General features: G+C 50.8%; 1 protein-coding gene across 1 annotated transcript in view; it reads left to right on the forward strand.

Moving 5' to 3' along the window:
- Positions 1-13,329, forward strand: part of CHMP4C (charged multivesicular body protein 4C) — a 58,605-nt gene extending 45,276 nt beyond the window's left edge. The window contains exon 5 of the mRNA XM_063924002.1: positions 13,196-13,329. Within this exon, the coding sequence (XP_063780072.1) occupies positions 13,196-13,260 (65 nt within the window). The 3' untranslated portion in view covers positions 13,261-13,329. The remainder of the gene's footprint in view (positions 1-13,195) is intronic.
- The last annotated feature ends 208 nt before the right edge of the window (positions 13,330-13,537 follow it).

Genomic DNA, 13,537 nt, shown 5'->3' on the forward strand with positions numbered 1-13,537 from the left:
TAGATGTGCCCCCTGTAGATTTGCCCCCAGTAGGTGTGCCCCTAGTAGGTGTGTCCCCAGTAGGTGTGCCTCCTGAAGCTGTGCCCAGAGTAATTGTGCACCTTGGTTTGTGCCCCCTGTAGATTTGCCCCCAGTAGTTGTGCCCCCAGTAGATGTGCCCGACGTAGTTGTGCCCCCTGTAGATTTACCCCCAGTAGTAGTGCCCCCTGTAGATTTGCTCAGAGTAGTTGTGCCCCCTGTAGATTTGCCCAGAGTAATTATGCCCCTGTAGCTGTGCCCCCTGGTAGCGCCACAAACACAAAAGAAAAAAAAAGACAAATACTCACCTGTCCGCTCCTGCTTTCCGACTGCTGCTGGCCGCATCTCCGCCCGTCCATGCGTGTGACGTCACACGCAAGTCACGGACCGGCGGGGAGCGGAGGGGAGGGAGAGCCTTGATGCAGCTGCGGCTGCGAGCTGCTTGCAGGAGGGAGGTTCCAGCGGAGTCGAGCTGCGGCACCCTGTACTGTCTTGGGCGCCTGGAGCTCGAGCTCCACCGGAACCGCCCTCCCTACGCCCCTGCCTATATCCTCCTTCAGCCTCCACTACCACCTCTACGAAGGCAGCACCTAAATTTACCTTTTTGTTTCCAACACGTTTTTCTTTCTTATCCTTTGGGCAGTATTCAATTCTTTTCACCTCCTTCTACACCCATTCTGTTTCTGCTGATCGGTGTGGTATAATCATTTCAGCTTGCTACCTCTGGGGTAGCGAGGGCGCCCAAACCTTTACGCAGCTTAACCTGATTACTATAGGCGCGATATGCACGATAACGGGGATCACTTTAGAAAGGAAATTGAGCGTGATATATCATTTGAATACTGCCCTTTGTGTCCAACTGCCTTCACCTGGCTCACCCAAAGCCATCTCAAACGAAAAATGTTTTTAAGATTTTAAGCTCATATATTCGGACGTCACATCTCCCTCCTGGCTGACATCACTCTATCCTCTGTTTCCAGCAACTGCTGTCTTGGTGCAAGTATTAACACCACCCTCAACTTCACTCCTCACATTCAGTCTCCTCACCCCACCTAACACTTCACTTGCTCATTCTTGAAATTACTAAAATTCTGATACACTTGCCTAGGGTGTTTGCTAGGGTGTTCGGCGCCCCCCTGCAAACTATAAAATTGCGCCCTCCCATATTCCGTTGGCGTGCGCTGGGAAAAGGGGTGTGGTCTCACAACTAAGGGGCATGGCCACACAATAGTACCCCCATTTAAAATTACGCCACAATGTAGCACAATCTTATTAATCTTATACGTAATGCCCCACCCGTAGTAGTAGCGTCCTTATATGTAATGCACACCAGTAGTAGTAGCATCCTTATACATAATGCACTCACAGTAGTAGTAGCATCCTTATACATAATGCCCCCCAGTAGTAGTAGCATCCTTATACGTAGTGCCCCCCCAGTAGTAGTAGCATCCTTATACGTAATGCCCCCCCAGTAGTAGTAGCATCCTTATACATAATGCACCCAGAGTAGTAGTAGCATCCTTATACGTAGTGCACCCCCAGTAGTAGACGCGTCCTTATATACGTAATGCCACCCCAGTAGTAGAAGCGTCCTTATACGTAGTGCACCCCCAGTAGTAGACGCGTCCTTATATACGTAATGCCCCCCCCAGTAGTAGAAGCGTCCTTATACGTAGTGCACCCCCAGTAGTAGAAGCGTCCTTGTACGTAATTCCCCCCTAGTAGTAGTAGCGTCCTTATACGTAATGCCCCCCCCCACAGTACTAGTAGCGTCCTTATACGTAATGGCCCCCCCAGTAGTAGCATCTTTACATGTAATGCCCCCCCCCGTAGTAGTAGCGTCCTTATGCATAATGCCCCCCCAGTAGTAGCATCCTTATACGTAATGCCCCTCTAGTAGTGGTAGCATTGTTATACGTAATGCCCCCCGAGTAATAGTAGCGTCCTTATATATAATGCCCCCAAGTAGTAGTAGCGCTCTTATACGTAATGCTCCCCCCAGCAGTAGTAGCGTCCTTATACGTAGTGCACCCCCAGTAGTAAAAGCGTCCTTATACGTAATTCCCCATAATAGTAGTATCGTCCATATACGTAATGCCCCACAGTAGTAGTAGCGTCCTTATACATAATGCACCCCCAGTAGAAGCCTCCTTATATGCAATTCTCCCGTAGTACTAGTAGCGTCCTTATAAGTAATGCCCCCCCCAGCAGTAGTAGCGTTGTTACGCGTAATGCCCCCCCTGTAGTAGCGTCCTTATACGTAATGCACCCTCCCAGTAGTAGTAGCGTCCTTGCATGTAATGGCCTCCCCCAGTAGTAGCGTCATTATACGTAATGCCCCCCCCCAGTACTAGCGTCCATAAAGTGCGCGTATGCAGACATACCTCACACACACATATATACACACACATACACACCCACCCACCATATGCACACATACACACACACACACACACACACACACACCTAAGCCAGTCTCCCTCTGTACTGCAGCCTGGTCAGTGTAGCCCCGCCCCTTCTGTCCCGTTTAGCCCCGCCTCTTTCGGTCCGTTTAGCTCCGCCCCCTTCTGTCCCGTACTCAGCCGCTGTCACACGGGGAGGGGAGGCAGGAGGTTTTTGATTCTGCAGGCGCTGCTGCCAGTGCCTGTCATACAGTGACAGACACAGCAGCAGCAGGGGGGACAGGACGGCGCAGCAGTGAAGGGATTCAGAGCAGGGAAAGCGCCTCTCTGTCCCAGCGCCTCCCTGCACTGCATCCCTTCGCTGAGCGGGTAGCGCCGGGCCTGCTTGCCTATTATCTCCTGCCTTAGATGCTGTAACCTTCTCCGAACTCTTCCACCCAACACTCACATTTCTCCTCTACAAATCATCATGAACGCTGCAGCTAAACTAATCTTCAAGGGGTTTTGAATTTTTAAGTTGTTGGCGTTTTTTATTTCTTTTTAATCGCTGCATTAGTAAACAAGCACAAAAATATTGAATAACTTTACCAGAACTATAGAAACCTATGACAACTGCAATGTTTTCCAAACTATGGGGGTCATTCCGAGTTGATCGCTAGCTGCCGTTGTTCGCAGCGCAGCGATCAGGCTAAAAATCTGCATTTCTGCACATGCGTATGGCGCGCAGTGCGCACGCGTGACGTACTTTCACAAAAGCCGATGCTGTTTCACACAAGGTCTAGCGACGCTTTTCAGTCGCACTGCTGATCGGTGAGTGATTGACAGGAAAGGGGCGTTTCTGGGAGGTAACTGACCGTTTTCCGGGAGTGTGCTGAAAAACGCAGGCGTGTCAGATACAAACGCAGGCGTTCCTGGGGAAACGGGGGAGTGGCTGGCCGAACGCAGGGCGTGTTTGTGACGTCAAAACAGTAACTAAACAGACTGAAGTGATCGCTAGCTAGGAGTAAGTCTCGAGCTACTATGAAACTGCACAATCTTTTTTTGTAGCAGCGCTGCGATCCTTTCGGTCGCACTTCTGCTAAGCTAAGATACACTCCCAGAGGGCGGCGGCTTAGCGTGTGCACTGCTGCTAAAAGCAGCTAGCGAGCGATCAACTCGGAATGAGGGCCAATATCACTACAAAAAAATAAGATAAATTGAAACTTGATTGCTATAACCAGCGCTGGTTCCAGAGGTGGTGCTGCAACGCTGTCCAAAACCCAAACTGCCAGTGAGTCCCGGACGGGAATGTTTGGCAGCGTTTGGAAGGGCAGCTGGTGTGGTTCCCCTATTTGAACTTTGGACTGCCCTGCCACTGGCTCAGAGCCGGATTAAGACCATGGGGGGCCCGGGGCACTTAAGACAGTGGGGCCCCTAATAAAGAGATGGCAGATGAATATATATATATATATATATATATGACAGGCAGCAGCTTAGTAAAACGTGCCTTCCCTGCACTCCCGTCCGCACTGCAGCGGCACCCGCACAGACAGGACAACTGAGCGGAGCGACGGTTCAGCTGTCCAATAATGTATGAATGAAGCAGCCTGCCGCTCAGTCATTGGCTGGGCACACAGGCTGCAGGGGCAGGCTGCTTCATTCAGAAATTATTGGACAGCTGAGCCGTCGCTCCGCTCAGCTGTCCTGTCTGTGCGGCCGCCACTGCAGTGGGGACGGGAGTCGGGGAGCGCAGCACCGCAGATCGATCGGAAGAGAGATCCGATCTGTGGTGTGGCAGGGGGCCCTTTTGTAAAAGGAGGCCCGGGGTACATACCCCCCGGGTCCCTCTCCCCCCCCCCCCCCCCCCCCCCTTTTAATCTGGCTCTGCACTGGCTATAACTTGCAGCTATGTTGAAAACAGCGGGGAGAGTGGAGAAAGCATAGAATGACTGCACACCAAATGTATAGTCAAGACTACAGCAACTGATAATGCAATAGGTACATTGAGGCAGATGTACTAAGCCATAAAGAGAAATAAACTACCAACCAATCAGCTACTAACTGTAATTTTTAAAACACAGCGGGGTAAATTTACTAAGATGGGAGTTCTATTTAAGATGGGATGTTGCCCATAGCAACCAATCAGATTCCAGGTATTATCTTCTAGAAGGTGCTAGATAAATAAAAAGTAGTAGCTGATTGGTTGCTATGGGCAACATCCCATCTTAAATAGAACTCCCATCTTAGTAAATTTTCCCTAGCCTGTAACATGGCAGTTAGGAGCTGATTGGCTGGTACTTTACCTCTCTCCACTTTATCTCTCCCCAAGGCTTAGTACATCTCCCCTTTACATTAAATGCCACAGTCTTTGCCAATTGAAAAAAAAAGCATATGCAGGCAGCAGGGGGATACTTATAATTAAGGGAAGGTGACAGAGCGTTATTCCACTCTTCTTCCCTCCTCTAATACCATATGAGAATACATGTTTTTTCTTTACATGTTGCTACAAGAAGGCTGCTGCTCTGAGGTGTCACGCTGCTCCCTACCTCTGGAACTCATCACCTTGCCCCACCAGACTCTCCCCCAAACTTTAAACCTTTCAAACCATAATTACCAATTTTCTGGCTGCTCCATGCGTGGGTAGTGCAGGTGGGGAAGCACTGGCGTTTCTATAATGGGTGCAGTGTGTGCGGTGCACACGGGCCCCTGAGTCCAGAGGGGGCCCCCACCGCACACACTGCACCCATTTGTAAAATACTTACCCCTCCGAAGTCCAGCGCCGGCATCCGTAGCGCCGCTAGAACACAGTGAAAATGGCCCAGCGGCCATTTTCACGGCGTTCTGCGCATGCGCAGTAGAGAGATCTCAGGGAAAATGGCCGCCGCGCCATTTTCCCGGAGATCTGCGCATGCGCTGTAGAGCCTGAGCCCTCTAGTGCTCAGACTCTACGGCGCTCCGGGCAGAGAGGAGGGGGCCCGACAGAGGAGGCTGAACACAGGCCTCCTCCTCTCTTAAAACGCCCCTGTGGGGAAAGGGGTGCCATGGCGGTGCTAACATGCTATTGTGGCCCCACTCCTATGCAATTATAAAGACACTTGGAATGCCCACTTGGGCAGTGAGCGGAGGCCGAGTGAGGGCTCCAGGAGACTTGCCCACTTGGCCCACCCGAAGGATAATAATCTCAGATTCGGACATTTTATAAGATTGAGTTGGCTTTAGGTCATTCAAGTAGAGAATGCAATTGGACACAAAGAATAAGAAAGAAAAACGTGTTGGAAGCAAGAAGGTAAATTTAGGTGTTGTCTTTGTAGAGGTTGTAGTGGAGGCTGAAGAAGTACTGTATATAGTAGAGATTTTCAACCTTTTACAACTCACGGCACACTGAACAAGATTTAAATATTGCCAAGGCACACTGAAATATAATGGTGATGCATGGTGCAGTTGCATGTCCTATGATGTCATGTCACAACTTCTCCATAGGTAACGCCTGAGCCACATCTGAGAAAGCCAGAATAGCTCAACACTGCTCGGGCCCAAAATTAGAACTCGCCCTGCAACCACTAAACCCACCAGTATTGATTGTTCCAGGGCCTCAGTAGCAGGAAAAACACTGACGGGCCTGGCTGTGCTTCTATGGCAGCACACCTGGAGACTGCTCAGGGCACACTAGTGTGCCACGGCACAGTGGTTGAAAAACACTGGTATATAGGTTCACCTTGAGAAGGGGATTTAGAGCAGAGTGCCGAGGGCAGAACTTTCAGGGACATCCTGATGGAGAGAAAAAGAGGAGGAGACACAGAAGGAGCGACCTGAGGGACAGGAAACAAACCAGATTAGGGCAGTGTAACAATGGCCAAGAGCGCGTAGAGTGCCAAGGAGAAAAGAGTGATTGACAGCGTATAAGAGATTGAGGAGTATCCAGAGTATAGATTTATGTTGTTTTAGCATTTTAATACTTCCTAAACACTACATAACTGCAATGCGTGTAAAAGCACATACCAATTTCTCTAACGTCCTAGTGGATGCTGGGGACTCCGTAAGGACCATGGGGAATAGACGGGCTCCGCAGGAGACTGGGCACTCTAAAGAAAGATTCAGTACTATCTGGTGTGCACTGGCTCCTCCCTCTATGCCCCTCCTCCAGACCTCAGGTAGAATCTGTGCCCGGCCAGAGCTGGGTGCTCCTAGTGGGCTCTCCTGAGCTTGCTAGAAAAGAAAGTATTTTGTCAGGTTTTTTATTTTCAGAGAGCTTCTGCTGGCAACAGACTCTCTGCTACGTGGGACTGAGGGGAGAGAAGCAAACCTACTCACTGCAGCTAAGTTGCGCTTCTTAAGCTACTGGACACCATTAGCTCCAGAGGGATCGAACACAGGTACCTAACCTTGATCGTCCGTTCCCGGAGCCGCGCCGCCGTCCCCCTCGCAGAGCCAGAAGTACAGAAGCAGCAGAAGAAAGAAGACATCGAAATCGGCGGCAGAAGACTCCTGTCTTCACTTAAGGTAGCGCACAGCACTGCAGCTGTGCGCCATTGCTCCCGCAGCACACCCACACACTCCGGTCACTGTAGGGTGCAGGGCGCAGGGGGGGGCGCCCTGGGCAGCAATTAAGATACCTGATGGCAAAAGTATACATATATACAGTCAGGCACTGTATATATGTGCGAGCCCCCGCCATTTTTACACATGAGAAGCGGGATAGAAGCACGCCGCTGAGGGGGCGGGGCCTTCTTCCTCAGCACACCAGCGCCATTTTCTCTTCACAGCTCCGCTGGAAGGACGCTCCCCAAGCTCTCCCCTGCAGTATACAGGTGCAATAGAGGGTAAAAAAGAGAGGGGGGGGGCACATAATTTAGGCGCAGAGATATATATATATATATATATACATATAAAAACAGCAGCTACTGGGTAAACACTAAGGTACAGTGTAATCCCTGGGTTATATAGCGCTGGGGTGTGTGCTGGCATACTCTCTCTCTGTCTCCCCAAAAGCCTTTGTGGGGTTCTGTCCTCAGTCAGAGCGTTCCCTGTGTGTGTGCGGTGTGTCGGTACGCCTGTGTCGACATGTTTGATGAGGAAGGATACGTGGAGGCAGAACAAGTGCAAATAGATGTGGTGTCGCCCCCGACGGGGCCGACACCTGATTGGATGGATATGTGGAAGGTGTTAAATGATAATGTAAGCTCCTTACATAACAGATTGGATAAAGCTGTAGCCTTGGGACAGTCGGGCTCCCACAGCGCAGAGGCCGTCAGGGTCTCAAAAGCGCCCAATATCACAGTTAGTTGACACAGACGTCGACACGGAATCTGATTCCAGTGTCGATGACGATGATGCAAAGTTGCAGCCTAAAATGACTAAAGCCATCCGCTACATGATTGTGGCAATGAAGGATGTGCTACACATTTCTGAGGAAAATCCTGTCCCTGACAAGAGGATTTATATGTATAGGGAGAAAAAGCAAGAAGTGGCTTTTCCCCCGTCACATGAATTGAATGAATTATGTGAAAAAGCATGGGATTCCCCTGATAGGAAGGTAGTAATTTCCAAGAGATTGCTGATGGCGTATCCTTTCCCGCCAACGGACAGGTTACGCTGGGAATCCTCCCCCAGGGTAGACAAGGCGTTGACACGCTTATCTAAGAAGGTGGCCCTGCCGTCTCAGGATACGGCCGCCCTAAAGGATCCTGCGGATAGAAAGCAGGAAGCTATCCTGAAGTCTGTTTACCCACATTCTGGTACGCTGCTGAGGCCAGCAATTGCTTCGGCCTGGATGTGTAGTGCGGTAGCAGCATGGACGGATACTCTGTCTGAGGAGTTAGATACCCTGGACAGGGACTCTGTTCTAATGACCCTGGCACATATCAAGGACGCGGTCCTATATATGCGGGATGCCCAGAGGGACATTTGCCTGCTGGGCTCTAGAGTAAACGCAATGTCCATTTCTGCCAGAAGGGTCTTATGGACTCGGCAATGGACAGGGGATACCGACTCTAAAAAACACATGGAGGTTTTACCTTATAAGGGTGAGGAATTGTTTGGGGACGGTCTCTCAGACCTAGTTTCCACAGCTACGGCTGGGAAGTCAAATTTCCTGCCTTATGTCCCGCCACAGCCTAAGAAAGCACCGTATTACCAAATGCAGTCCTTTCGTTCGCAAAAGAGCAAGAAAGTCAGAGGTGCATCCTTTCTTGCCAGAGGCAGGGGTAGAGGAAAGAGGCTGCACCACGCAGCTAGTTCCCAGGAACAAAAGTCCTCCCCGGCTTCCACTAAATCCACCGCATGACGCTGGGGCTCCACAGGCGGAGCCAGGAGCCGTGGGGGCGCGTCTCCGACATTTCAGCCACCAGTGGGTTCGCTCACGGGTGGATCCTTGGGCTATACAAGTTGTGTCTCAGGGATACAAACTGGAATTCGAGGTGACGCCCCCTCACCGTTACCTAAAATCGGCCTTGCCAGCTTCCCCCATGGAAAGGGAGGTAGTGCTGGCAGCAATTCACAAGTTATACCTCCAGCAGATGGTTGTAAAGGTTCCTCTCCTTCAACAGGGAAGGGGTTACTATTCCACTATGTTTGTAGTACCGAAACCGGACGGTTCAGTCAGACCCATCTTGAATTTAAAATCCCTGAACATTTATCTGAAGAAATTCAAGTTCAAAATGGAATCGCTCAGAGCGGTCATTGCAAGCCTGGAAGAGGGGGATTTTATGGTGTCTCTGGACATCAAGGATGCTTACTTGCATGTCCCCATTTATCCACCTCATCAGGAGTACCTCAGATTTGTGGTACAGGACTGTCATTACCAATTCCAGACGTTGCCGTTTGGGCTCTCCACGGTACCGAGAATATTTACCAAGGTAATGGCGGAAATGATGGTGCTCCTGAGAAAGCAAGGAGTCACAATTATCCCATACTTGGACGATCTCCTCATAAAGGCGAGGTCCAGAGAGCAGTTGCTGATCAGCGTAGCACACTCTCAGGAAGTGTTGCAACAGCACGGCTGAATTCTGAATATCCCAAAATCGCAGCTGATTCCTACGACGCGTCTGCCCTTTCTGGGCATGATTCTGGACACAGACCAGAAGAAGGTGTTTCTCCCGGCGGAGAAGGCTCAGGAGCTCGTGACTCTAGTCAGAGACCTCTTAAAACCGAAACAGGTGTCGGTGCTTCACTGCACGCGAGTCCTGGGAAAGATGGTGGCATCATACGAAGCCATTCCCTTCGGCAGGTTCCATGCGAGGATCTTTCAGTGGGATCTGTTGGACAAGTGGTCCGGATCGCATCTTCAGATGCATCGGCTGATCACCCTGTCCCCCAGGGCCAGGGTGTCTCTTCTGTGGTGGCTGCAGAGTGCTCACCTTCTCGAGGGCCGCAGGTTCGGCATACAGGACTGGGTCCTGGTGACCACGGATGCGAGCCTCCGAGGATGGGGGGCAGTCACTCAGGGAAGAAACTTCCAAGGGTTGTAGTCAAGTCAGGAGGCTTGTCTGCACATAAATATCCTGGAACTAAGGGCCATATACAACGCCCTGAGTCAAGCGGAGCCTCTGCTTCGCAACCAACCGGTGCTGATTCAGTCAGACAACATCACCGCAGTGGCTCATGTAAACCGCCAGGGAGGCACAAGAAGCAGAGTGGCGATGGCGGAAGCCACCAGGATTCTTCGTTGGGCGGAGAATCACGTGCAAGCACTGTCAGCAATGTTCATTCCGGGAGTGTACAACTGGGAAGCAGACTTCCTCAGCAGGCACGACCTCCACCCGGGAGAGTGGGGACTTCATCAAGAAGTCTTCACGCAGATTGCAAGTCGGTGGGAACTGCCACAGGTGGACATGATGGCGTCCCGCCTCAACAAAAAGCTAAAAAGGTATTGCGCCAGGTCAAGGGACTCTCAGGCGATAGCTGTGGACGCACTGGTAACACCGTGGGTGTTCCAGTCGGTCTATGTGTTTCCTCCTCTTCCTCTCATACCCAAGGTACTGAGAATCGTAAGGAAAAGAAGAGTGAAAACAATACTCATTGTTCCGGACTGGCCAAGAAGGACTTGGTACCCGGAACTGCAAGAAATGCTCACAGAGGAACCATGGCCTCTGCCTCTCAGACAGGACCTGTTGCAACAGGGGCCCTGTCTGTTCCAAGACTTACCGCGGCTGCGTTTGACGGCATGGCGGTTGAACGCCGAATCCTAGCAGAAAAGGGCATTCCGGATGAAGTTATTCCTACGCTGATAAAGGCTAGGAAGGATGTGACAGCAAAGCATTATCACCGTATATGGCGAAAATATGTTGCTTGGTGTGAGGCCAGGAAGGCCCCTACAGAGGAATTCCTGCTGGGTCGATTCCTGCACTTCCTACAGTCAGGTGTGACTATGGGCCTAAAATTAGGGTCCATAAAGGTCCAGATTTCGGCCCTATCCATCTTCTTTCAAAAAGGACTGGCTTCACTGCCTGAGGTTCAGACGATAACCAGAACGGCTGGAGTCAGGAAGACTGACTCGCTGTTTATCCTGTATGCATCCAACAAGCTGGGTGCTCCTGCTTCAAAGCAAACTATTGCTCGCTGGATCTGCAACACGATTCAGCAGGCTCATTCTGCGGCGGGATTGCTGCAGCCGAAATCAGTGAAAGCCCATTCCACAAGGAAAGTGGGCTCTTCTTGGGCGGCTGCCCGAGGGGTCTCGGCATTACAGCTTTGCCGAGCTGCTACTTGGTCGGGTTCAAACACTTTTGCAAAATTCTACAGGTTTGATACCCTGGCTGAGGAGGACCTTGTGTTTGCCCATTCGGTGCTGCAGAGTCATCCGCACTCTCCCGCCCGTTTGGGAGCTTTGGTATAATCCCCATGGTCCTTACAGAGTCCCCAGCATCCACTAGGACGTTAGAGAAAATAAGAATTTACTCACCGGTAATTCTATTTCTCGTAGTCCGTAGTGGATGCTGGGCGCCCGTCCCAAGTGCGGACTTTCTGCAATACGTGTATATAGTTATTGCTTAACAAAGGGTTATGGTTATTTAGCATCGGATGAGTGATGCTCAGTTGTTGTTCATACTGTTAACTGGGTAAGTTTATCACAAGTTGTACAGTGCGATTGGTGTGGCTGGTATGAGTCTTACCCTGGATTCCAAAATCCTTTCCTTGTAATGTCAGCTCTTCCGGACACAGTTTCCTTAACTGAGGTCTGGAGGAGGGGCATAGAGGGAGGAGCCAGTGCACACCAGATAGTACTGAATCTTTCTTTAGAGTGCCCAGTCTCCTGCGGAGCCCGTCTATTCCCCATGGTCCTTACGGAGTCCCCAGCATCCACTACGGACTACGAGAAATAGAATTACCGGTGAGTAAATTCTTATTTTTCTCTCTCAAACAAGGTGTCAGAGCATAGCAAATAATTAATTTGCCGTTGTTTTTCACTTTCCTACACGTTAGTAATCAGTTATACAAATGTGTCTAGACCAGGGGTGGCCAGACTTTTGGAGTCGGTGATCTACTTTGAAAGCTGAAAAGTTTTTGTGATTTACTGCGGCGTACGCCCAAAAAAGGGGGCGTGGCATAACAAAAGGGGGCGTGGTATAACAAAAAAGAAGCATAGCCTTGCTGCACAGGGTGTAATGACTGTCTCGCACTAAATCACACATTGGCCCCCACAGGTAAAACGTCAATCACATATGTCCCCACAGTGCCAGACAGGGCCGGACTGGCCATCTGGCACATACCAGAAGGGCCGATGGGCAGGTGGGCTGATCCGGTCCATCAGAGAGCCGGGAAGGCCGCGTGCAGCGCAGCCTCCGGCTCTCTGTTTCAGTCGCCCCCACCAGTGTCCATGGAAATGGGGTGTGCCGTGAGTCCACGCCCCTGGGCTCGCGGCACACCTCAGCCCCCAGCAAATGTTGCCATGGTAACGGGGGGTGCCACGAGTCCACGCCCCCATGACTCACAGCACGCCCCTGTACATCGTGGCAGCAAGCCCCCCGTTACGTGTGCGCGCTCATGAATGCCTGCCGATTTAGAGCCCCAGTCCATCGCTGGTGCCAGATATGCCCCCACAGTGCCAGATACACATTTGCCCCCACAGTGCCACATATGCCCCCACAGTGCCATGTGCCCACACTAACCTTAATCTACTTTAACTTACTTTAGCTGGCTGGATCCCCGCTTGCTGTCTCCCTGCTGGCTGGCTGGATCCCCACTGTCACATGCCTGCTCCCACTTCCCGCCGCTGCTGCTGTCCTGCTGCCGCCGGCACTGCTTGGATCAAACCAGATCCAGCAGGCGCACAGGCTCCTCACATCACGTTCCCAATCGTGCATTGCGCGGCTGACGTCATGATGTCACCCGCGCAATGCATCATAGGGAACGCTCCGCACTCAGGCGGCAAGTCACACTTGGATCGTGATCTACCGGCGAGAGCTCCACGATCTACTGGTAGATCGCGATCGACGTTTTGGCTGCCTCTGGTCTAGACCCTCATTCGACTTTACCCACCACATTCACTTACTCCTACTGCCTCTCATTACCACCACCCTCCAGAATGTAAGTGCACACTGACAGGTTCCTCTCTACCCTATACCTCATGTCTGTCTATCTACTTCGTAGCTCTGCAATAGCTCAGGCATAACTCATACTTGGGTTTAGTACCACACACCTGCTCTTATGCTAATTTGTCTTTGTTATTATACTTATGTATATTCATATATTGGTTATGTTGTACTCATCTGTAGTGTCTGATAAATGAGCTATGACAATGATGTAGAATAATGCCTGTTCTATCGCCAAACTAAATGTGTTCCTTTGTTTATCTGCAGCATCATCCCGGAGAAGGGTGGAGGATGAAGACGACATGCAGATGCTGGCCGCTTGGGCCACTTAACCTGGAACAATTTTAATCTTCTATCAGCTGTACAGATTTGTACACAGGATAATAAACTGTATATACACAGAGGGGTGGGGGGGGGGGGAGGGGGGAGGGGTATCCAATTACCCGCAGTAAATTACATCGGTAATTGTCTCACTGGGTGCTATCCAATTAGCCCCAATGATCTGGCAGGGGCTGCAGCTGATTAGGGATTTTGTTTCACCTACCAGGTGAAACAAAATATGTAATATGGTAGGTGAAACAAAATATGTAATATGGTATTTGGTTTCAT

Source organism: Pseudophryne corroboree, chromosome 5 (genome assembly GCF_028390025.1).
Source record: "Pseudophryne corroboree isolate aPseCor3 chromosome 5, aPseCor3.hap2, whole genome shotgun sequence".
Lineage (NCBI taxonomy): Eukaryota > Metazoa > Chordata > Amphibia > Anura > Myobatrachidae > Pseudophryne > Pseudophryne corroboree.